The sequence below is a fragment of the Halichoerus grypus genome, chromosome 2 (genome assembly GCF_964656455.1).
Source record: "Halichoerus grypus chromosome 2, mHalGry1.hap1.1, whole genome shotgun sequence".
NCBI classification, from domain to species: Eukaryota; Metazoa; Chordata; class Mammalia; order Carnivora; family Phocidae; genus Halichoerus; species Halichoerus grypus.
This window is the reverse complement of record NC_135713.1, coordinates 185,065,335-185,091,175: the sequence shown is the minus strand read 5'-3', so window position 1 is coordinate 185,091,175 and position 25,841 is coordinate 185,065,335. Positions and strand designations below refer to the sequence as shown.

Genomic DNA, 25,841 nt, shown 5'->3' with positions numbered 1-25,841 from the left:
CCATAAAACACTCCTGCTATATACTGAAGTACAGTGGTCGTTGTCTCAAGAGAAAACAGTTGTGCAATTTGAGCTGTGAGACGAACTAGCTGTTTTTTTGTTTGTTTTTAATGGAGAGCTTTTTAACTTAAAAGTACGACTCATCAACCATGGTATTTGGTAGATGTCTTCTCAAAAAATGGACCAAGTGATCCTGTTACCTCCCTCAGCAAAACAACTGGCAGTATTTGTTGCCAATTATAAAATTCAAGCTTTCAAAAAAAAAATTAGAACTTTGTACAACTTCTGTCCCCTGCAACGAGCTTGACAGCCTCTTAGTTTGTAGAGACTTCTCTGATGAGGGTGGTGTTGATATTAATGAATATGGACTTTTTTTTTAAGATTTTATTTATTTATTTGACAGAGAGAGACACAGAGAGAGAGGGAACACAAGCAGGGGGAGTGGAAGAGGGAGAAGCAGGCTTCCTGCAGAGCAGGGAGCCTGATGCGGGACTCGATCCCAGGACCCTGGGATCATGACCCAAGCCGAGGGCAGACGCTCAATGGCTGAGCCACCCAGGTGCCCCAATGAATATGGACTTTTGACATTGCATAATGAGATGCGTTAACATTTGGAAGACTGGCATTAACTCAGGGCACCAATATTTTCCATATGACCAATGCAATGACCTCTTTGGGGTCTTCAGTAATTTTTTAAAATTGTAAAGTGGAGACACCTGGGTGTCTCAGTCGGTTGAGTGTCTGACTCTTGATTTCAGCTCAGGTCGTGATCTCAGGGTCGGGAGGTGGAGCCCCGCGGCGGACTCTGCACTTAGCGTGGCGTCTGCTTAGGATTCTCTCTCTCTCTCTCTCTCTGCCTTTCCCCCGACTCGTGCTCTCTCTCTCAATAAAATAAATAAAACCTTTAAAAATAAAATAAAATTGTAAAGTGGCCCTGAGACCAAAAAGATTGAGAACCGCTGAGTAAGGCAATCATCATTAGGGGCAGCTCAGAGCTATTCTGCGCCCTGCCTCTTCAAGGGAGGGGCACAGACTGTCATCACTTCAGAAGCAGTGTTCTCAGAAAGTCACGCCTGAATCTGATCGAGCCTCTTGATTTAACTACAAATTTATAGAAAATACTGGTGACAAAGGCACATGACTCCAGGGGGCTGAAACCAGTGGAATTCAGATGTGGAAAACCCAAACCGTGTAGGATAGACAAAACGATTTCTTCAATAAGTAAGTTGCAAGAAAAATAAAAGAGGCAGGGGAACCTATGTATTAAAAGGAACTTAGGAGGGCACCTGGGTGGCTCAGTCGTTAAGTGTCTGCCTTCGGCTCAGGTCATGATCCCAGGGTCCTGGGATTGAGCCCCGCATCGGGCTCCCTGCTCAGTGAGAAGCCTGCTTCTTCCTCGCCCACTCCCCCTGCTTGTGTTCCCTCTCTCGCTGTGTCTCTCTCTCTGTCAAATAAATAAATAAAATCTTTAAAAAAAAAAACTTAGGAGACATATCAATCAATGCATGGACCTTCTTTGGATCCTGATTTGATCCTTAAAAAAAAAAAAAAAAAGACAATGGGGAGTTTTAAACCATGTGGACATTTGATAGTATTAAAGAATGATTGTTAATTGTTCAGCTGTGATAACAGTATCGTGTGGGTGTGTGGCAGGGGTGATGTGTGTAAGAAGCTTTGTATCAGTCAAGCCTCAGTCAAGGAAACAGAACTACTATGACTATTATAGAATAAGAAATTCATTATAGATCATGATCCAGGGTCCTGGGATCGAGTCCCGCTTCGGGCTCTCTGCTCAGCAGGGAGTCTGCTTCTCCCTCTGCGTGGCTCTCTCTCTCTCTCTCTCTGACAAATAAATAAATAAATCTTAAAAAAAAAAAAAAGAAATTCATTACAGTAATTGGTACACTTGTGGGACGAGCTGGGGGAGTAAAGGCTCAAAAAGGGACCAGAGAAAACTCATGAACCAGCCTTGGCAAAGTGAATGAGTTGGAACTTACAGGAGTCCAGAAGCATCCGTCTTCTGGAGGACAACCACAGAAAGAGCTGGTGGAGAAGGTTATGGAAGATCGTTCGTTCTTCGTGGCTACTACTGTGAGCTCACAAAGGAAGTTCTGACCGTGACCTGAGAGTTGTCAGCCAGCAGGACCAGTCACTGGGCAGGAGGGCTGGATGAGGTGTGGGGGGAAGCAGACCAAGTGTATGGAACTTACCCGTGCCTCTGCTGTCCCCCACTGCCCCTAACGAAGGACAGGACAGGACGCCCTTTGGAGAACAATGGCTCCAGTTTCACTCCTGCCTCCCAAATTTTATGCCAGTTTCTCTCGTGGCTGTCCCTCATCTGGCATCACACAGGGAAAGGAGTTCCTGGAAAGGTGGGTCCAGCTCAGTCACGTGGAGTACAAAGCTACCCCAGTACCCTTCAGAGCTATCTACAAGAATAGTCGTGGATGCAATCATATGACGTCAAGATTTGCTTCAAAATGATTTGGGAAGTAAGGGGAATGGGAAGAAATAGATAAATGCATTTTGTCCTTGAGCGGAAGGTGGATGATGGGTACCTGGAGCTTCATTTGACTACTCTCTTTATTTTCTATATCTGCTTAGAATTTTTCTATAATTAAAAAGTTAGTTAAAAATGCACCTCTTGGGGCACCTGAGTGGCTCAGTCGGTTAAGTGTCTTGCTTTCGGTTCAGGTCATGATCTCAAGGTGGTGAGATAGAGCCCTGTGTCCGGCTCTGCGCTCAGCAGGGATTCTGCTTGAGATTCTCTCCCTCTGCCCCTCCCCCCCTCAAATAAATAAGTAAAAATCTTTTAAAAAGTGCACTTTTTTCCTTGAAGTATCATTAGACTCATGGATTTTTTTTTTTAAGATTTATTTATTTTAGAGAGAGAGAGAGAGAACAAGTGGGAGGGGCAGAGGGAGAGGGAGAGAGAATCCCAAGCAGACCCTGCACTGAGCACACAGATAGCTCCTGTCCTTTCTGGCACAATGGGATGTCCTAGACTCACTTTACATTTCCCTTACCCCAAACTGAGAATTGGCCAGTTCTCCAAGGCACTCTGGTTTCCTTTAGAGGGGAAGAATATTCAGAGACCAAGAAGCAGGTGTTAGGTGTTAGATGTACCTGTGATTATTAGTGTGATGTCATTTCTTCTGGGTCCTTTCTTAAATGAGGGATGTTTAACAAATGAAGAATAGATGTCGGATTTTATTAAATGCTTCTAAGATCATCTGTCAATAAAATCGTATTCTGAGTTTTCACCTGGTGAAATTTATTAATATTGCATAATAATTATGCATAATATTGAATCATCCTTGCACTCCTAGAAAGAACTCCATTTGTTAATGATGAATCGTTCATGTAACATACCATTGCATTCTTGTTACTATTATGTATTTAGCACATTTATATCACTATTCATAAGTACTTATGTTTGTACTACTGTAAAGCTTTTTTTTTTTTTTAAGATTTTATTTATTTATTTGACAGAGAGAGACACAGTGAGAGAGGGAACACAAGCAGGGGGAGAGGGAGAGGGAGAAGCAAGCTCCCTGCGGAGCAGGGAGCCCGATGCGGGGCTCGATCCCAGGACCCTGGGATCATGACCTGAGCCGAAGGCAGACGCTTAACGACTGAGCCACCCAGGCGCCCCTAAACGAGAATTGTTTACTTTTGAAACATAGATCTGAGACTTTGTTGAAAGGGAGAGTAGATAGGCCTTTGCAATTTCCTCAGAGACTTTCAGGGGTCTGTTGAGGTCATTTGTGTTTTTCTAGAAAGTCATCCCTTTCATTGGGGTGTTCAAGATCCAGGTTTCACTTTGTGTCTCTCACTTTCTATTCCCCCTTCTCTTCTTGGTTCAGGGGACCAGGATAGCTGATCTCATTTCTAATTCCCGGGGAAGAAATTGTGGTTGACTGGCCCACCTCAGACAAGGTGTTCACCCTTGGTCCAATCCACCATTGCCAGGGAAGTATCGTGTAGCACGGAGCTGGGATCTTAGCTGTCACCAGTGTGAGTCAGGAGAAAAGTCTTACAGAAGGGAGGTTATAAACTAGGCAGATATCACAAAAGCTGTCTACTCAGGGCTTAGATTTAGCAATTATTCCAGTTTAGGTTTCTCTAATTCACCACTTTCTCCTTGCATTGTTATTGAGTTCCTCTTTCTGCTTTTCTTTGTCCTTCTTTCAACCTTCTTATTTGATTGTGTAATTTATTAATTTTATGTCTCATAGTTAGAAATTGGTATTTAAAACTTCAATTTTTCCTCTCAGGACAGTTTGAGTGTGTTACATAGTTCTGGAATGTAGTGCCTTTATTATCTTTATATTCTTGTTCTGATGTCCTTGATTTGATGGTTGCTTTGGAAAGCTTTTCTAAAATTTCCATGCTGTTGGGGAAGGGGGCTTTTCATTAGGTTATATTTTGATTGCACTGTCAGAGTACATGATCTGAACTATTTCTACTTGATTACAGTTTTCTTTGTGTGGCCAATTTTTGTAAGTGTTCTAAGAGCTCTTTAACAGAATATGAATTATATCATTTATATATTTTTGAGACTTGATTTGTGAAGCACTGAGTTGTGAGAGTGTTAGGTCTTAGATGTGAGAATGTTGGAATCTATGACTATCTTTGTATTTGTAATCCTTCTGCCTTTTTCTTTTTTTGCTCTCTGTACTTTTTTTTTTTAAGTAGGCTCCACACCCAGCGTGGAGCCCAACATGGGGCTTGAACTCATTGAGATCAAGACCTGAGCTGAGGGGCGCCTGGGTGGCTCAGATGGTTGGGCGTCTGCCTTCGGCTCAGGTCATGATCCCAGGGTCCTGGGATCGAGCCCCACATCCGGCTCCTGGCTCGGCAGGGAGCCTGCTTCTCCCTCTCCCTCTGCCTCTCTCCCTGCTCATGCTCTCTCTCTGTTTCTCTCTGTATCTCTGTGTCTCAGATGAATAAATAAAATCTTAAAAAAAAAAAGAAAAAAGACCTGAGCTGAAATCAAGAATCAGATGCTTAACCGACTCAGCCACTCAGGTGCCCTGCTTTCTGTACCTTAATGCTATTATTTAGTGGATGTTCATGACCACTACATCTGTTTTGTGGGTCATGTATTTGGTCATTGCAAGTGATCTTTTTTGTCCTATTTAATACATTTTTTTGGCCTTGAATTCAACTATGCTGACATAAATATTGCAAACCTTATGTTCTTTTTTGTTCCCCTTGGGATGTTTTTGCCCATTCTTTGCTTTGTGATTTTTCTGAGTCTCTTTGTTGCAGCTTGATTCTTTACTCTTTTTTAAAATCAGACACCAATTTTGGCAAGTAGTATAAGATATTTCACTTATATTTTTCTTCAAGTTATTATTCCCACGTATATTACACAATCGAGTCATTTATTACGTGATCAAGAAAAAAGATGTTAATGGAATTTGTTCTTTCGTGTTCCAACAGGTGTGAGTCTCCGCGGCTCTTCAGGATCTTAGTTTTCCTCATAGGACTTGGCATTGTTGTACTTATGTTCAGAAGTGTGGAGTTCAGTAGCCCCACGCCAGAGCTCCCTCATTCTGCTCTGGCTAACCAGATGCCGAAGCTTCTACCTGAGGAACGTCTCAAGAACCTCTTTACCTATGATGGAATCTGGTGAGAGTCAAGTTATTCCACGTTGGTCCGGTGTCTCCCTTGCTCCTCCTATGGTTTACTCTGCCCATTTTATAGCCAGTTCCCTGCTTTCCCGAACCTGTGCTTGTTGTTCAAGTGATCCAAACTGTGGGACCTGGAAAAGGTTTGGTCTGCAGGGTGCAGTGTGTTCTCTACAGCACCCAGCAAGGTCCCTTAAAACTCTGGAGGGCCTCTTTGGCTAAAATCGCAAGAAAGATGCTGCCCTTCTGTCCTGCTGGCCTCCTCTTCTGGTGGCGCCCAGATGCCACTGGCATTCACATGACTCAAGTTTATTATTTTTTTTAAAGATTTTATTTATTTATTTGACAGAGAGAGACACAGTGAGAGAGGGAACACAAACAGGGGGAGTGGGAGAGGGAGAAGCAGGCTTCTTGCTGAGCAGGGAGCCTGATGCGGGGCTCGATCCCAGGAACCTGGGATCATGACCTGAGCCAAAGGCAGACGCCTAACGCCTGAGCCACCCTGGCGCCCCTCACATGACTCAAGTTTAAAGACATTTGGTGCAGGAGATAATTCCAGAGAGGGGGCCTTCTTCCCCTTCCCCATTCCCTCTCCTCCCCTCCCCTGTATCTCTGGGAGGGGCCGCTGCTGGGATTTCAGAATCTCCTCCCAAGTAGGACAGTTGGGTATATGGGAAAGGAGATGATCATGGTGAACCACACACTGATTAGACCCCAGGTTCTCTCTCACCCACCAGCCCACCCACCCACTCCTTGCTCACAGTCCTTTTCTGGTTTTAGGCTGTTCCCGAAAAACCAGTGCAAATGCCAAGCTACCACCCAGCAGGAAAGCTATAACTTTCAGGATGCTTATGGCCAGAGTGAGCTCCCTGCGGTGAAAGCGAGGAGACAGGCTGAATTTGAACACTTTCAGAGGAGGTAATGCAGACCGTGAGGGCTCTTGGATCCTGGGGTAGGGCAAAAGCTCTCTCTACAGTGTCTTGAGGGTGTGGGTCCCAAGAAAACAGGGAGGAACTCCTCTCTTGCAGGAGTCCCTGGGCGGGGGGGAACTGTTAGGAATAAAGCAAGGAGAGAGAATGGAGGAAAACAACCCATAAATGAAGATTTATCAAACTTTGCATGTCTAGAGCATTTCATAGTAAGAACAGAGCAAAGGAATGAAAATAGTCCGGGACAGCCATGTGGTGTTGGTGGCACAGGCTCCGGGCACCCAGGCCTTCACAGCAGGTGACTTTACAGCAAGGTGCATCTCTAATTCATTTATATGTTGAGAACATACTTTCCCCTGCTATGTGCAGGGCCCAGAATTACACACTTGGGGTGTATGGGCCAGGATTGTTGAAAAGAGCAGTGATCGATTCTGATGGGCTTATATCAAAAGGGTATTTGTGGGAAGGATGTTGGAACCTCCTCAAAACCATAGGTGATAGGATGACCAGGATAAGAAATCAAGAACCAAGGGAGCACAGAAGGGCTGGACAGGCCTACCCTCCCTCCCTCCCCTCCCTCCTTCCTTCCTTCCTTCCTTCCTTCCTTCCTTCTTTCCTTCCTTTCTTCCTTTCTTCTAGCAATCATTTATGAGTTATAGCAAAATAATAAAAACTACAAATAAAAGCACCATGATTAGGGACTTGAACTCTAGAATAGGCCGGATGGCAAGTTACTTGACCTCCCAGTACTTAAGTATCTTCATATGAAAAATTATAATAAAGATACTTCTTTCATAGACTTACGAAGGCTTTGTAATATGCGTTGTATTAACATACAAAGAGCTAGTAACTCATGAAGGGCCTGACATATACAAGCACTACAAAAATATCACCTACTGCTATTGTTGTGGTTTACTAGTAATATTATTGCTCTTATAGTTCTTCCAGGAGATACATAATTCATTAAGAGATACATAAATCACCTAAATATTAGATGGTTATAAGTGCTCTATGGAAGAATAAATTAAAATAGTGTGGTAGAATGTTACTTGATGGCCTAAAATTTAATGGGATGATGAAGGAAGGTGACCTTGAACTCTGATTTGTATATCAAGCAGGAGTCCCCACAATCTCCCGTAAAGGAGGATCTCAGAAGGAAGAGTTAATCCAGGGCCCAGAGCCTCAGGCATGGCGGGGGGCTTTCGTGATGGCTGAATGACAAGCAAGCAGGTGGTGGCTGTTGGAGCTCTAGTAACTCAGGGGAGGGCTGGTGGGATATGAGCCCAGAGAGAGGCCAGTCATGATGGCCATTGTAAGCCGGGAGGTGGAGCGTGCATTTTGCTTTCTAGTAATGCAAAGAATTGAACAGTTGTTTTTTTTTTTAAGATTTTATTTATTTATTTAGAGAGAGCATGAGTGGGGGGAGGGGCAGAGGGAGAGGGAGAGAGAGAATGTCAAGCAGCCTCCACGCTGAATGCAGAGCCCAACCCGGGGCCGATCTCACAACCCTGAGATCATGACCTGAGCAAAAATCAAGAGTTGGACGCCCAACAAACTGAGCCAGCCAAGCACCCCAAGAATTGAATGGTTTTTAAAAGTGGCAAGTTCTTATCTGAGATCCTCTTGTAAAATATCACTCTGGCTTTTCAGTGGAGAATACACAGCAGGGAAGGTGTACGGGAGGCAGGCTTTTTTGCGTCGTTAGGTGGAAGGTAAATGTTCCTTGTACTGCTGGAACAGTGGTATCTGTGCCTCTGGGATGAATGGTCCCCAGGTGCTCAGCTGGCTGAGCCTGAGTCATGAATCAAGGAAGGGAAAGGGCGAGTCGGGTCCCTCAAGGGTCGATTTGGGGAATCAGCTACCACTCCCCACCCGCCAGCTACATACAAATGGATGACTCCACAGAAGAGAGATGGGGGCACCCAAAGGAGGCAGCACTGGAAGTCAAAGAACCAGTGGGACAGACACATGATTCTGGCATGGATTTGAACCTTGGCCCCACCCAGCCGTGTGAGGAGCAGTAGGGCTCTGTAGCTAACAGTGCTGCCGAGGGAGGCTGACTGGCTGCATTCGGGCCCTGCATCCTCCACATCCCAGCCAGATGACCTTGGGCAAGCTGCTTACCCTCTTCTGTAAAATGGGGATAGTAATCGTACCTAGAGTTGTGACATGTAATGAACTGACACATGGAAGGGCTTAAAACTGTATCACGTTTGTAACATCGATGAATGTAGAGGATAGTAGACATAAGAAAACTATAGAGACAACTATAGGTTGATGTGATAAGCTCTCACAGCAAGCAGAACCCGTGCCTGGCTCTGCCCCAGGACCACCCTCCGATAGCCTCTCGCCAGTGTGGTTCCCGCTGTGTCTCCTGGTCTCTCTGGGCCACTGTCTGGGAGGTCCCGCTAGTCGGGGACTTGAGGCGCCTGACACAGAGTAGGGCTCAACAAGCATCTCTGGAATACGTGGATGGTGTGCGGGGAAACAGAGGGGCAGATTCCTGCAGGATGATGGCTTCCGTCTCTGTGTTGGGCAGGTTGCGGCTGCTGGGAGAAAGAGGCCAGGGCTGTTTCCAGCAAGGAACACCTCAGGTGTGCACATTGCAGGAGGTGCGTGGTGGGGGGAGGGAGAAGATGCAGGGAGCTTTGAAGACACTGGAGACAGTGAGATGGGGGAACTGAAAGGGCTAGGAGAATGTGAGGCAGGGGACTCCTAGGAGGGGATGCTGGTCCAGAGGGAGCTGGGCAGAGGAATTAATTATAAGAAGGAACTGACTCCAAACAGGGAAGGCTACGAGCTGGCCGTGTCCTCACCTGCCCCTCCTTCACCTGGGGAAATGCCCGGCTCTCCTGGGATTATACCTAGCAACGCAGGTACAAGAACAGAGCCCAGTAATAATCAGTGATGTGAACCAGGTCTCCTGTCATCATGGCCGTAGCCAGGGAAGAAGATGCTCAGCTCCCACCCGTGCCTCAACTCTTTCTCCGTTAGCCCAAGAAACACCCTGACTGCTCTGAGCAAGGTGCTGAGTTAGGTACAGAGACAGAGCTGATCTAGATCCTGCTCCCAGGGAGCTCACAGCGGACCAGAGAGGATACAGTAGCGTGCCCTCTCCAGGTCCCTTCCACCCTCCACCTCACCGTCTCTGCCCCTGCCATAATCACGCACAGAGCCCCAGCTCAGTGTGCAATGACCGTGGGTGCTCTGTGGCCCACCGGGTGTGTTCAGCAAACGGTGTGGAACTCAGGAGTTCAGTGTTACGATACTAGTCAGGGGGAGTGCTGTGGTAGGTCCGAGGAGCGAGAGCAGTTTCCAATTCTGAGAATTACAAAAGGAATGTTCCGGAAGGTAGCATTCAGAGCTGGCCTCATTCCTGTTACTGAACAAGTGACCTAGTATTCTAGTTATTGGTGTCTCAGTCTGGGTTCTCCCCGCTCCAGGAATGGGATTTTCTTGGTCTCTTTGTGCCCACTTTAGCACAGGGCCAAAGGGATCACATAGAATAAATAACCCAGAATCTTCAGCCCCTGGCAAATGTCACCGGAGCTGGACTACTCTCTGCGGGTATAAAATGGAGATGATTCATAACTTACATGCTCTCCGGTGTGTGAGGGAATCCGACAAAACCCCATTTGGAGATCACGCCTATTATCCTCTGCCAGAGAGCGCACGTCTGATGTGGGAAGGCGTGGCCGGGACCCACCCCCGATGCCCGGGATCTCTGCGCGCTCGGTCTCTGCCCCATAATGTCTGTATCCTTGAAATCATGAGTGGAGCTTGATATTGGGTAAGATCTCTGGTTCATTTGAGTCTGATTGGCTCCATATTATACTTCACTTAAAAAGTTAAGTACACGGGGCGCCTGGGTGGCTCAGTTGGTTATGCGACTGCCTTCGGCTAGGGTCATGATCCTGGAGTCCCGGGATCGAGTCCTGCATCGGGCTCCCCGCTCAGCGGGGAGTCTGCTTCTCCCTTCGACCCTCCCCCCTCTCATGCTATCTCTCTATCATTCTCTCTCTCTCAAATAAATAAATAAAATCTTTAAAGAAAAAGTAGTATATGGATAATGCTCTTTAAAAAAAAGTCCACTTGAGGGGCACCTGGGTGGCTCAGTCAAGTAAGCGGCTGCCTTCAGCTCAGGTCATGATCTCAGGGTCCTGGGATCGAGCCCCATGTCGGGCTCCACGCTGAGTGGGGAGCCTGCTTCTCCCTCTCCCTCTGACCCTCCTCCCTGCTTGTACTCTCTCTGTCTCAAATAAATAGATAAAAATCTTTAAAAAAAAAGTTTAAAAAAAAATAAAAATAAAAATAAAAAAAGTCCACTTGAACCAACCCCCTCAACTCTCCTTGCTTCCCTTCCTTATATGATATGCTCTCTTGCCAACCCAATCTGCCCTTAGGAGTTTGGTATATATTATTCCACACAATTTTTTATACTGCTATACACACAGATGAACACACATAATCACATACATATGTATGTGTATCTATATCCACATAAACATATACTCTTGGGTTTTTGTGTGTATTTTTAAATTTTATTTTAATTCCAGTGTAGTTAACATACAGTGTTATATTAGTTTCAGGCGTACAATATAGCGATTCAACAGTACTATACATGATTCGGTGCTTCATCCTCTTCACCTGTTTCACCCAACTGTGTGTATGTTTTTAATGTAATTGATACCATAAGAACAAATCACTCTAGAATTTGCTTTTTTCATTCAATATCGTTTTTTTTAAGTTTGTTTTTGTTTTTGTTTTAGAGAGAGAGTGCTTGAGCACAGGCAGGAGGCAGAAGGAGAGGGGGCAGAGGGGGAGAGAGAGAGAGAATCTTAAGCAGGCTCCGCGCACAGCTTGGAGCCCAACGTGGGGCTTGAACTCACAACCCTGAGATCATGACCTGAGCCAAAACCAAGAATTGGTGGCTTAACCAATTGAGCCACCTAGGAATCCCTCCTTAAGCAGATTTTTAAGAGCTATCTATATACCTAGTTCTTCCCTTTTAATTGCTATTTAGCTATGAATATGAATACACTGAATTTTATTAAGCCATTATCCTATTGAATGATATTCAGATTTGAGGGAAATTTTCATTATTACATTTACATAATTTATAATAATAATCTTACATTATATTTACATTCTTTCCTTATTTTGTTAAGATTCTTATGAGGATGTTCATTTTTTTTTTTTAAAGATTTTATTTATTTGACAGAGAGAGACACAGTGAGAGAGGGAACACAAGCAGGGGGAGTGGGAGAGGGAGAAGCAGGCTTCCCGTGGAGCAGGGAGCCCGATGCGGGGCTCGATCCCAGGACCCTGAGATCATGACCCGAGTCGAAGGCAGACGCCTAACGACTGAGCCACCCAGGCGCCCCAGGATGTTCATTTCAAACAGTGCTGAAATGAACCTCCTTATGCACGTCGTTGTTTACACAGGGAGGTGTTTCTCCCCTTAACTAGCATCTGAATTGCTCACTCTACTTTTTTTTTTTTTTTTTAAGATTTTATTTATTTATTTGAGAGCGAGCGAGAGAGAGAATGAGAGAGAGAACACGAGAGGGGGTAGGGTCAGAGGGAGAAGCAGACTCCCCGCTGAGCAGGGAGCCCAATGTGGGACTCGATCCCGGGACTCCAGGATCATGACCTGAGCCGAAGGCAGTCGCTTAACCAACTGAGCCACCCAGGCGCCCCTGCTCACTCTACTTTTAATAAATACTGGCAAATTGCATTCAAGAGGACCTATGTTAATTCACACTTTCGTGACGAGTGGGTAAGCGTAGTACCACCCCCTACCTAACCAATACTCCTTATCATTACGTTTTGAAACATTAATGAAAAAGGTATTTCCTTGTTTTTTGTTTTTTTTTTAAGATTTGATTTTATTTTAAGCACTCTCTACACCCAGCGTGGGGCTTGAACTTACAACCCTGAGATCAACAGTCATAGGCTCTACCAACTGAGCCAGCCAGGCACCTCCAGTTCATTGTTTTTAAAGTTGCATTTCCCTGGTTAATTTTGAAACTGAGCACGCTTCATTTATGCATTAGCCATTTGTACTTCCTCTTCTCTTAATTGCCTATTTACATCATTTCCCATTTTTAAATTTTGTCTCTTTCGTATTCTCAAATATTCACTAGAGTAGTCTAATTTTTCTTCCAGGTGATCTAAATGATACCCTTGGCCACGCTGGATCCCCAAAGGCTGCATTTCAACCATATTACCGTAGTCCCCCAAAGAATCCATCTCGCTGGCTTGTTATGTGCCTGCCCTTGACTGAGGTTGTAATAACAACAAAATCATACGAAAATCATCACCGTGTTTGCTCTGAAAATACCGAGGCAAGAAATCACATTTCTTGTGATGTATTTTCTTTTTGAGTTCAGTGCCAGGAAAAGGTTTATTTGCCTCAGAAGTTGTTTGCTTTGTCCTGTTGATAATAAGACCAGAGTACTGACTGTCCATCGCTTTATACCCTGACTACCAGGAAGTTCACATGTGACCCTGGCATTTGGCTGCTGCCGCTGCGTTCACCCAGATGGTCTTGTTATTTTGTTTCTTCTTTCTCCCGGGTTGTGTTTTTAATTTTGTATGTGCTTTGTTGTAAACTGCCTCAATTCCTTTGCAGAATTCAAGGCTGGAGGGAAGGGAATGGAGGGGTGAATAAAGGAGGGAGGGAATGGAGGGGCGAACAGGACAATCTACTTTCGATTTCTCCCCATTGGCAGCAAGGAGCTCCGGGCACAGGTACCACTTTCAGAACTAACCAGGGGGGCGCGTCAGAGCAGCTGCTAACGGTTCTGGTACTGTTTCCTGCAGAGAAGGGTTGCCCCGTCCACCGCCGCTGCTGGCTCAGCCCAACCTCCCTTTTGGGTACCCAGTCCATGGGGTAGAGGTGATGCCCCTGCACACAGTTCCCATCCCAGGTAGGTACATCTCCATGTGGAGAGGAGCCAGGCAACTTTCTTAACTCTTCTTAAGCAAAATGGGGGAGTGGATGCGAACAGTCATTCATTGAGTATCTGCTGTGTACTCAGCACAATGCGGGAAGCTTGACATGATTTCATTTAATGGTTAGTCTCAGTGTTTCCACCATTGGGAACCGCCTTAGCCGATGTGACCTCCCCGGGGATCTGAGATAACACAGAAGAGGACAGAAATCTGTGTGCCTCAGGGAATCGTAGGACATGATTGGCTTTTTGAGGTCCTCCAGCATCATGAGCCCAGGCAAAGATGAGCCCATCTCCTGGGAGAGTATATTGAAAAGAACATTTATGTTGGTTAAAACCCCCCTCCACAAGGGATTTCTACACACTTCTCTAGTTCAGCACCACATCCCTGTGAGGTAAATGTTATTTTGCCAATTTCACAGATGACTTAAGTTATCTAAGACCCCATAGGGAGGCTATATTTGAATTAGAACTTGAATTAGTCATATTATAAGAACAGAGAGAGATTCTAAAGTAAATACATTTGGAGGAATTGCTAGTATTTTTGAATAGTCATTTAAAAAGGTGATTTGCCATTTTGGATGATTCCTTTTTTTGCATGTAAAATATGCAAAACATAAAATTTATTATATTAATCATTTTTAAGCACACAGTTTTGTGGCTTTAAGTATATTCTCATTGTTCTGCAACTGTGACCATCATCCATCTCCAGACCTTTATAATCTTCCCCCATTGAAACTCTGTACCCATTTAACATTGACTCCCTTCCCCCCACCCGACCCCCACCTGTGGCAACCACCATTCAGTAGAATGTCTTGTCTCATCTCTACCAATCTGACTATTCTAGGGACCTCATATAAAGATGATTCATTACTTATCCATTGCTGCCTTCCCTTCAGCAACAGAGATCCTGGAAGGGGCTGGATTAATTCACAGAACATGTCCAATGCTGAGGGTGGGCATCAGAGGCTTTAGATGCACTGGAATTTGAGAAGGACCATGGGACACCCCCTAACAGGACCCCAGGGAGAGGGGAGTGGTCAGCAAACACCCTGGATAAGAGGTGACCCCGGAAAGGATTGTGGAAGGATTTGTAGGAGTCATCAGGAAGGTAGCGAGCATCAGGGAGCCCTTGGCATCCTCTCAAATGGTGTTTTTTATCCTTTTTTCTGTCCTCCAGGTCTCCAGTTTGAAGGACCAGAGGCCCCCATCTATGAGGCAAGTCCCCTTCCCAGCCCCTTTTTGCACTTGGCATCACTGCCCAATGATGGCTGGTCGTGCCCAATGGTCATGGGTCTTGGATTTTGACAGAGTGCTCATCCAGATTAAATATCCGACACGAGTCCAAGGTGGGGAGAGGGGGTAGGATGCCTCCAGAAGGCATGATTTTTCCAGCCATTCAGTGGCTGCAGTTCCAAGGACTTCCAGAGCCCCGGGCCAGCACAAATGCTGCTGGTCTTGCTGCAAGAGGAATTGCATGTTGCCGGTGCATGTTGCCTCCGCCAGGGTTAGCGCCAGCCAGCAAGACCGGGGCTCCGTGCCCTGCCTTTCGTTCCCCGCTTAATGTAGCTCCAAATCCAGCCCTTGTGCCCATAGAGTGACGGCTGGGAGGCAAACTGCATCCAGAACCCTAATCTAAAAAGGAGTCTGGGAAATGTAGTTTTACTTTTCCCACTCTGCATGCCAGAGGTTGGAGTGGGTGATGAGTGAGCAAATCTGCAAAACAGAGTACTCTATCCTCAACAGCCTGCTCTGCCCTCCCCCACTACCAGCAAAGCACCCCTCCCCCACCTCTGCCACTTTCCAGGTGCTCTGTGTTATCCTCTTCGTGGTGCTTTCCTGTACCTGAATTATTTTATATGCATCATGATATGCTTACCGCCATTCTCCCCCACTAGAATATAAGCCTCTTGAAGGCGGGGAGTTGGTTGTATTCACTACTCTTTTCCCAGGACCTATAATTTGGATCTCAGAAAACACCTGTTGGCTGACCGAAGTGTTTTCAGCAGTCGTGACGTAACCCAGTGTACTTTTCATAAAAATACCCGGCTGCCCAGAGGACGAGAAGGCAGGAGAGGAGAGTTGCTTTAGGGAGTAGCAATGGGATGGAGAGAAAGGGACCAGTTCTAGCTCCATGTTGAAGGTAGACCCAACAAGACTCCCTCAGAACAGCAATGACCTCCTTTAGGGACTTCAGTAGTTGAATGGATGAAGGTGCCATTCACGAGGCAGGGGGAACCAGGGAAAGAGTGGCAAACAGGTTTATAGAGAAAAATCAGCAGTTGTAAAGATTTCGGTTGCCCGTGGCACTTCCTAGCAGAGCAACCAGCCAGGCAGTTGGGTCTCAGAAAGACGGGAGCTAGAGACACACATTTTTAAGCCATTAGCATCTGAATGGTATTTAAAGCCGCCTCCTCTAGTGTGACGCTGTTGAATAGTCAGAGAAAAGGGCACGGAACCAACCTTGGAAAAACTCCACTGGGAGGTCAGACGGAGGCGGAGGAGGAGGCGGTCGGAGGCAGTTGGAAATCAAAAGGAGCAGTCAGAGGGAGTAAGAAGAAATCTAGAATGGGATCCTGTAAGCCAAGACCTAAGAGAGCAATGGCCCTTGAACACATGAGTCCCCAGGACTTGGTTCTACTTCGCCGCGGATAGAGCAGCGGAGGGCTTTGGAGCCAGACCCCAGCTTCCAGGGACATCCAGGGGCACCTCCTCTCAGCCTCACGCGCTCTGCCCCCTGCTGGCCAGTCCGGGGCATGTGCTTTCCCTTGCATTTAGCGTCTTTCTACCTCACCCACCTTAGGTCACCGTGACAGCTTCTCTGGGGACACTGAATACTCTCGCTGACATCCCAGACAGTGTGGTGCAGGGCAGAGGCCAGAAGCAGCTGACCATTTCGACCAGTGACCGGAAGCTTTTGAATTTCATCCTCCAGCACCTGACATACACCAGCACAGTGTACCTGCACGACAGGGTGGATGTCGGTGAGAGCCTGTCCTTGGATGGCAAAACGCTTAGGGAGTGGGAAAATACCACCGGGCCCTCTCAAAGTCTTCCTCCTCCAGGAAGCCTGCCAGCATTTAGGATGTTTCCCTTGCTCTTGTTTCTAAACCTAGACCTCTAACTTCTCAATTACTGTCCCCAACATTACCCCCATGTTGCCACTAACCCCACAGCGTGACTTGAAGGAAAGAACATGCATCTCTCTGTGAGGGCAGATCATTCATGCTATGCACCTGGAAACCACCCGGCTCTGTTCCCCATTATCCGTAGCTCTCAGAGCTGAAGACTTCACCTGTGAGAGAGGAGGGACCCAGTCTGTGCATCAGTGTCTTGTCCTGGGCACCTTCAGGAAAAGAGAGATGTGGGGGAATTAAAGTCACTCTTTTCTCTTTTGACTAGCTACCCAGGATGCATTCCCAGGACACCAACAGAAAACTGAAACACAGGATAGATTATGCATGACCACAGACTAAAGAGAGCACTCTCTCTACTTTCAGATTCCCAAACATTTCCTTTCACCAAATGACCCTGTGAGATAGAACAGGGCAGGTGGTGTTATCCTGGTTTTGTAGCTGGAGGAGAGTAAGTGATTTACCCAAGGTGTTTCGAATTTGCGTGTAGTCCCTGTGCAGGGGCCATGCTGATCTTCTCTGTATCTTTCCAATTTGAGTATTTGAACTGCTGAAACAAGCGCTAATTTACCCAAGATAGTTCAGGTAATAAATGGTAAAGTCAAACTTAATCCAGACCCTATGATTCCAAACCCATTCTACCCCACCAGACTCTCACAGTGGAAGAAATGCGAGTTAAGGGACATTCAGCAGGGGGCGCCTGGTTGGCTCATTGGTGGAGCATGCGACTCTTGATCTCAGAGTCCTGAGTTCAAGCCTTGTGTTGGGCATGGAGATTGCTTAATTAAAAAACAAAAAAAAAGAAGAAGGAGGCATTCAGCCAGTTACCCCAGAGACACACAGCAAGTCAGGAGGCAGAATGCTGTCGACTCTGTGGGGTCTCCTCCCAGGCAGACATTCTCTACTGAACCTTTACCCCTGCTGCAAATCGGCTTCCTTGGGGCAGTGTGGAGAGTGACCTAGACTCAGTGCTGCCCTCCTTGACCTTATTTCTCCCTCCAGTGAGTCTGGAGTCCAAGTCCTCGGTGGTCAAGTTTCCAGTGACCATCCGCTATCCTGTCATCCCCAAGTTATATGACCCTGGACCAGGTAAGACCCTTGCTCCTGGGGCTCCAAGGCGGGATCTTGTAGCTAGTTGGTGAAACTCGGAAGGGACCAGCTCTGAGGCACAGGAGAAGAATTGATGAAAATAATTGCTCTGATATGATTCCTGACAAACAAGAAAGAAAATTCTAATATTCTCCTAATATTGCTTAATTGTATTTAACTTATTATGTGGTTGTGCTTATTTTGAAAAAAAAATACAATTAATTATAACATCTTAATAAGTAATAGTAATAAAAACAGTGTGGTATTGGACCATGGCTAGATATATCAATGGAGTCGAATTGGAAACCCAGAGACAGATATGTTGGAGCTTTACCATGTGATCAAGGTAGCTTTCCAAATTAAAGGGTGAAGAGATGGATGATCCAAGAAATCACATGGGACAACTGTGTTGATAAAGGAAGATAAAAAGTTGAATCTATCTTACAGCTCATACCAAGATAAATTCCAAATTGATCAAATATCTCATATTTTTAGGTGCTAGAAAAAAACCCATGGAGTTTAAAACATAATCTTAGAGTATAAGACCTTTCTAAATATGACACAAAACACAAAGACCAGAAAGAAAAGACTACACCCATAAAATACATAAAATTTTTAAATGTTTTTAGGGCAGAAAACCACCAAAAGCAAAGACAAATGACAAAGGACAAATTGGGGAAAAAAATATCTTCAACACACACTAAAGTCAAAGGTGTACTTTTACTTGAAAGTGCCTATGAATCCATAAGAACACCTACTAGGTAGGCCTCCGTGCCGGGCTGGCTCGGTCAGTGGAGCATGCACCTCTTGATCTGGGGGTCAGAAGTTTGTTTTGTTTTTTTTTAAGATTTTAGTTATTTTTTTGACAGAGAGATACACAGCGAGAGAGGGAACACAAGCAGGGGGAGTGGGAGAGGGAGAAGCAGGCTTCCTGCAGAGCAGGGAGCCCGATGCAGGGCTCGATTCCAGGACCCTGGGACTATGACCTGAGCTGAAGGCAGACACTTAACGACTGAGCCATCAGGAGTTTAAGTCCCACCTTGTAGAGATTACTGAAATAAGTAAGTGTTTTTAAAGATTTTATTTATTTATTTGCCAGAGAGAGTGAGAGAGAGAGAGCACAAGCAGGGGGGAGCGGCAGGCAGAGGGAGAAGCAGGCTCTCTGCTGAGCAAGGAGCCTGATGTGGGACTCGATCCCAGGACCCTGGGATCACGACCTGAGCTGAAGGCAGACACTTAACCATCTTAGCCACCCAGGTGGGCAATTTTTTTTAAAAAAAACACCTAAACAAAACAAAACAAAAAACCAAACACCTAATAAGCCAATGGAAAAACACACAGTTGGCAACAGATTAAATTCAACAATACTTTTAGCCATTAAAATATATGCTCAGTCTCGGGGCGCCTGGGTAGCTCAGTCGTTAAGCGTCTGCCTTCGGCTCAGGTCATGATCTCAGGGTCCTGGGATCGAGCCCCGCATCGGGCTCCCTGCTCAGCGGGAAGCCTGCTTCTCCCTCTCCCACTCCCCCTGCTTGTGTTCCCTCTCTCGCTGTCTCTCTCTCTGTCAAATAAATAAATAAAATCTTTAAAAATAATAATAATAAATAAATAAAATAAAATAAAATATATGCTCAGTCTCATACTAAAAAAAGTGCAAATGAAAAATACATTCATATCAGAAAGTATTGGACAAAGAGTGGGGGGCAGGAATTCTTATAAACTCCTGGTGGGAAATGTAAATTGGCACAGCCTTTCCGGAGGCAGTTTGGCATACCTATCAACGTTTGGGAGGTGCATTCCTTTCGGCCCACCAATTGCACTTCTAGAAATTATCGTACAGATACTTATATATGTGTGAAATGATGTTTGTTTGGGGTTCTTTATTGCAGCATTGTTTGCGAAGACAAAAACCTTCCAGGTGCGATGCACTGATGAGATCAAGTGTGGTCCATCCATATAATGAAATTCCATGCAGTGGCATTCAGAAGGAGGGAGGGGAAACACAGGAGGAGGGATTTTTTAATACTGCTGCAAAATGCTTTCCAAGTTATAAGCAGGTACAGAAGAGAGGGAAGAGTAATCTATTGTTTCTGTAAAAAGAAAAAGGGGGGAAAATGTATGTATGCCTTTGCTTGAACATTCTCATTTTAAATCATTTTCAGATTTCTCTATTATTTTCGGTCTATCTGGAATGGGTTCATCTGTACACGATAGATTTGGTAGATTCGTCGGCTGTCGTTCATACTAATTCTCTTTAAGTGTTCTGTAATTTTGGTTGGTGAGCTCATCTTGAGCAGGAGGTTTCGCTCGCTTATTTTTTCCTCTCCCTTCTCTCTCCTGACTCCTTCCCATCTCATAGCTTTAGTGTTGGATCTACTCCGTGTCTGCCCAGCTTTCTGGTCTACTATTTTATACTGGAGTCTCGGGGTTCCTGCCACATGGTGATATTGGGTTATTAAAGAACCAGTTGCTGGGCCTGAGGGTGGCTTGGCGCAGGTCGTGGTCATGTGAGGGGGTGTCATTTCTGTTTGCATCCAGAGGTGTGTGCAGGGGTGGTGGCTGTTCTGGTGTTCCTTGCCTGGCAGGTAGTGATGAGGGATAGAGGGTGTGCAACCTAGCTCTTGTCCATGGCTTCTAGCAAAAAGCCTGGCTCTGGACCCACACATCCCGTGAGACACCTTAATTCCATTACTCCTCAGAATCAGCCTCCTCTGCTGCTTCTGATCCCAGAATGTGGCAGGTCCCAGCTCTGATCACTGCTTTTTATTTCTGTTCCTTAGAAGTAATGTATATTTTTGAGCATAGTTATATCTTTGTATTTTTATCGTTGCTATATATTTGGAAAAAATAAGGACTCTCAAACAGAAAGCTACACCACGAACCTAGCCAGGAGCCCCCTATCTTGACCACATCCTCTAGTAATTCATGCCCCTGGTTCTCTCTTTACTATAACAAAAGAACCAAACTTGGCATGTGGCCCAAGAAAAGGGGGGACACGATTCACTTGGCATGCCCTTGAACACCATTTACTTGACTCTTCCCACTGATCACTTTTCCCTCATGCTCTCCAACCCAGGGGGAGCTGGTGTAATGGTGCAACAGGTATTAAAAAGAGGATTCTGGAAAGACTTCTGACTTCTGTCATTCTGAGAAGGGGCTCTGCAGTGGGGTTCTGGAGCACTCATCCATAAGCCACGGGTAGGGTTGTGGCTTTCAGCATGCATTAACTCCCAACAGAGTCCACCCCACCCCAACTAGGTATCCCACAGGCTCAGTCCACTGATGTGGCTCCACGTTTGATGACTGAATCCCAAAAACACACCACAGCTCCAGGTGATTCATCATGAGGCCTCTTCCACAGAAAAGCTGCTCCTTTTCCAAGTTTTTGTGGTATCACACGCCTTAAGCTGGACTATCTGGTCCAGACCTTCCACTCTCCAAGGAGAGCTACAGACCACTGATGTCTTCCTGAGGAGAGAGACCAAGTGTGTTTCTCTCTAGGAGTGCAGCTGATGACAGGGGCAGGTCTCAAGTCCTTTAGACCTTTCTCCACTCCCCGGCCCTGCCCCGTGTCCCTCCATCTTGAACCCCTTGATGGGCAGAGCTCTGTGCATCTCAATTCCTAGGATTAACATGACAGCAGCATGCAAGCCAAGTGCTGGTAAGACAAAGCATTCATACAGACAGTAGGAGATGGCGTAGTTGGGCCAACAGAACCAGGGAAAGAAATTCTAGAAGATGGATAAAATTTCAACAAGCTGGCTATGTTGTAAATATATTTATTTTCTATTCCAACTAACAAACTCTTACTAAGTGCGGTGGGCACGAGGCCCACACTGAGAAGTTGCGGCATAAAGAAATCACCAGAACAGTGCAAGTCAAATCAGTGAGGCTTCCCAAAAGACAGAGTTCTGACATCAACCCTTTCTTGCCCAGAGAGGAAGCTCAGAGACCTGGTGACCATTGCCACCAAAACCTTCCTCCGTCCCCACAAGCTCATGACCATGCTACGGAGCATTCGTGAGTACTACCCAGACTTGATAGTGATCGTGGCCGATGACAGCAAGGAGCCCCTGAAGATTAATGACAACCATGTGGAGTACTACACCATACCCTTTGGGAAGGTACATCCCGCCCGGATGGGGAGACATCAGGGTCCTGGGAAAGAGGACCCCAGAGTCAGGTTCCACCCCGGATGGGGACGCTTGAGTGGCTTTCCCAGGGTGGCATGATCCTGGAGTAGAGGGGGTGGACCGTCCTCTGAGTCCCTTTGCTGACTCCAAATTCACAGAGAAATCGGATCACTCTCACGTTTCTGCATTAATAAGTGGTTAATCTGCCTTCCCTCGAGATTGGTATGGACATTAATTGAGGTCCTTCTAGGTGACTTGAGGTGTCTGACATTCTAGGGATTCCTGACATGCAGAGAAACTTGTTATCCCTATGATTCTACCCAAGCTAGAGGCTCTCTCTCTCTCCCACACACACACCCTCCCTCCTACAAGGACACACAGAAGGAAATGGGTATTATACGTACCATAGCGCCCCACCCTCCAACACCTTCCAGGCACCAACAGGGGAAATGGAAGGAGAGCCACAGAGACTCAGTTGAAAAAGGACTTCAATCCATCCACACTGGTCCTAGGACCAAGGAAGGACTTCCTAGCCTTTCTTTGCCTCAGCCTTTGATTCAGGGAGTCACTGTCTTTCCTCCAGTGTCTCTGAGACATGGACTCCCTTTCACCCAGTAGTTCTCAACCGCTGTTTGGGGCGCAGCCTGGCTGTTGGGAATTTAGAAAGCTCCCAGGGATGGCAACCACTGATCTAACCTCATTTCACCTGCAGGGTTGGTTTGCTGGTAGGAATCTGGCCATCTCTCAGGTCACCACCAAATACGTTCTCTGGGTGGACGATGATTTCCTCTTCAACAACAACACCAAGATAGAGGTGCTGGTGGATGTCCTTGAGAAAACAGAGCTGGACGTGGTAAGGGAGAGTTGCCAGGTTTACCCCGGTTGCAACCTGTAGAGACAGCCAGGAGAGGGAAGGGGAGGAGGAGAGGGGAGAGGAAGGGGCAGGAGGGGGAGGGTCCTGGGGAGGGCCAGGGGCTGATGCAGGAGAGGAATAAGCCGGCACTGCTCGGGTTGAGAGCATCACACCAGGAATCAGGCGCTGTGCGGTTTCTGCTTCTGCCTCCAAATTTAATTTTCTTTGAGCAAATTACACCCCCCACACACATTAACCCTTGTTCTGTCTTTAAAATGGTGTGTTTATGTATCACTTCTAACTGCCCCCCCCACCCCCTGGACTGGTGTGAGGTGAAACAGCGGCGCTCTCTGGTTGTCACACGCCATTTAAAAAAAAAAACGCGAATGGTACAAAGTTTTAAAAGCACACATAGCCCTAATGAGATTTAAAAAAGAAGAATGAGAACATCAAAAGTCATTTGAAATATAGAAAAGCAAAAGGCAGCTACAGTTAATAATAGTCTCTTGTATTCTCGAAATTTGTGAAGAGAATAGATCTTCAATCTTCTGGCCACGCGCACAACGGTAACTATGCAGGTGATGGATATGTTGTTAATTAGCTTGATTGTGGTGATCTTTTCACAGTGTAGACATATATCAAAACATCAAGCTGTACACCTTAAATATATAAAATTAAAAATATATGTACAATTTTAATGTATCAAAGATAGCTCCATAAAAGCTATGTTTTTTTTTTTTTTAAAGAAAAGAAAAAACAGGAAATGGATAAGAAAATCAGTGGCATTGTGATCACAGTTATCTCTTCCGGGAGGACAGTCCCCAAGGCATCTGTTCACTCTTTCCGGAAGGTAGGGCCCTCCGTTTCACAAGGAGGAGCAGTGTTTGGGGTGCAGGCAAGCGACAGCCTGCGTCCCCAAAGATACCTTCCGGCTACTCCTGTTCCAGAGAGGAAATCACAGTAGCATCAGTGAGATAGAAAGCATAGCTCCTGTCGTGTAAAAATCCAAGCTGGCCCTTGACTTTGCTTCCAGCGTCCGCCTGGACCAGCCTCCTTCCCTTGGTGCTGCGCTGTCCTCTTGGGCCTCGGCTGCGTGGCCGGAAGAAAGGGGGAGAGAACATGGAGAACAAGCATTTGTCTTTGCGAAATGTGCTAGAAGTTGCAGACGTCCCTTCCAACTCACATCCCTTCAGCCAGGACTTAAGACACATGGTCAAACCTCGCAAGGGAAGTGGGGAGGGTCCGTCTTTAGTGGCGTAGCTGGCTGTATCTTAATTTAGTCTACTTACAACGCAGAGGGTCTGTTTGCTAAAGGAAGAAGATGGGGGACAAGGAGCCACCCTAGATGATTATGATGGCTCAGGACTCATCCTGCTTTGCTGGGGCTCACACATAGAAACGCACATATCTTCGGTGAGCACGTGCACAGACAGCTCAGGGAGGAGAGCCAGGAGCAGAGGAGGAGGGGGAAGGCAGCTTGAGACACACGGCACACGGCTTGTTTTGTTGCAAGGAGCCCGGCAGTAGGGACTCCACAAAGGGACCCGTGTGCACGCAGGCTGTTGCTTGCCTGCACCCCAAACACTGCTCCTCCTTGTGAAACGGAGGGCCCTACCTTCTGGAAAGAGGGAACTTGCTGTCAGGTGAGTAGGGCAGGGTTGTGTGCCCTTTGGACTTGGTGCTTTCTGCTCCCACCAAGGAGATTTTCTGGGTTAAAAGATCAAGGGACCTAGCCGTGATGTGCGGAAGGCTCTGGCCCCAACAGCAACAAGAGAGTATCCGAGGAAGAGTGTGAAGGGTAGACACAGAACAGGTGTGCTTCTTGTTGTAACTGAGGTTCAGTCCAGGAAGGCTTCCTGGCAGAGGCAACATGGATATCAAGTCTGTGTTCTCTAACATGCGTTTCTCTGCCCGCCGGTTAGGTAGGTGGCAGTGTACTTGGGAATGTGTTCCAGTTTAAGCTGTTGCTGGAGAAGAGTCAGAATGGGGACTGTCTGCACCGGAGACCAGGCTCTTTTAGACCCCTGGATGGCTTTCCCCGCTGCGTGGTGACCAGTGGTGTTGTCAACTTCTTCCTGGCCCACACGGAGCGACTCCAGAGAGTTGGCTTCGACCCCCGCCTGCAGCGGGTGGCTCACTCAGGTAGGGACAACCTGAGTGAGGAAGGTGCTGGCCCGTGGACTGACCTCAGGACTTTGTCCTTTCCAAGAGCCACGAGCCACTGATCATGGTCCTTGCCTGCAACAGTGGGCTTCTCTCCCTTCCTACCCCCCCCCCATGAGGGAGCTCAGGGTCTTTCTTGCCTCCCTCCTCCCTCTCACTGTAACTTCTTATCTCCCGTCTGCTGCTCCCATGCGAGACACCCTTCCCCTGAAGCTCTGTCCCCTCCCTCCGATCCCCTCAGTTCCGGAGTTCACAGTTCTGTCCAGCTGGAAAGCTCACCTGGGTCTCTCTGCCTCTCTGGCTACACCTCTGACAAATGTGCTTATTTGTTTCCTTCCAACTCGGTCAGCCTGGGCAGGGGGCTCTGCGCCCTTCCCCACCTGCCTCTCCCCCCCCAGACCTGGAATACGGCCCCGCGTCTCTGGCTGAAGCTCGTGTTCTCCCTCTCTTGGCAGAGTTCTTTATCGATGGGCTCGGGAGCTTGCTCGTGGGGTCATGTCCAGAAGTGATAATAGGTCACCAGGCCCGTTCTCCGGTGGCCGACCCGGAGCTGGCCACCCTGGAGAAGACCTACAGAGCATTCCGGACCAACACCAGGAAGCAGGTCCAGTTCAAGCTGGCTCTCCACTACTTCAAGAACCATCTCCAGTGCTCTACATGAAGGCGCCTGGGCATCAGAAATGCTCTAGACTTCCTGGGGGGTGGGTGTATAAGACAGCGGATACTGATGGTGGGACTCCTAATGAGACGAATGCTGTAAAGGACAAGCCAGCGGGCGGGGCAGGTGGGTCGGGCTCAGTTACTAGAAATACCCATCAGAGGCTAAGGATCATTAGAAATGGACCATTCCCTGAGAAGGGCGACAGAGGCCCATCAATAACAATTATTATTTGTATGATGCGGTACCATTTACGGAGCATCCGCACACACGGTATCTCGATTCCTCTC

The 25,841-nt window shown here is 46.7% G+C and overlaps 1 protein-coding gene and 1 non-coding gene across 2 annotated transcripts; one reads left to right on the top strand and one right to left on the bottom strand.

The window, feature by feature from the left end:
- The first annotated feature begins 664 nt into the window (after window positions 1-664).
- B4GALNT2 (beta-1,4-N-acetyl-galactosaminyltransferase 2 (SID blood group)) lies at window positions 665-25,554 on the top strand. Its single transcript, XM_036095275.2, has 11 exons — window positions 665-692; window positions 5,463-5,637; window positions 6,417-6,554; window positions 13,391-13,497; window positions 14,702-14,739; window positions 16,325-16,505; window positions 17,658-17,744; window positions 21,681-21,868; window positions 22,590-22,730; window positions 24,653-24,872; window positions 25,349-25,554. The coding sequence occupies exons 1-11, from the start codon at window positions 665-667 to the stop codon at window positions 25,552-25,554; spliced, it is 1,509 nt and encodes a 502-aa protein (XP_035951168.1).
- On the bottom strand, window positions 17,112-17,218 carry LOC118537664 (U6 spliceosomal RNA). The gene has a single exon (XR_004918230.1). It is a non-coding gene; the product is annotated as a U6 spliceosomal RNA (small nuclear RNA).
- Window positions 25,555-25,841: the final 287 nt, after the last annotated feature.

What these genes read in the sequence shown, in the direction of transcription:
- B4GALNT2 (XM_036095275.2), top strand. Translation starts at nt 665, where the DNA reads ATGACCTCTTTGGGGTCTTCAGTAATTT. An exon ending in GCACGACAGGGTGGATGTCG is followed by an intron (nt 16,506 to 17,657) that starts GTGAGAGCCTGT and finishes TTCTCCCTCCAG; the next exon opens with TGAGTCTGGAGTCCAAGTCC. An exon ending in GTTATATGACCCTGGACCAG is followed by an intron (nt 17,745 to 21,680) that starts GTAAGACCCTTG and finishes TTTCTTGCCCAG; the next exon opens with AGAGGAAGCTCAGAGACCTG.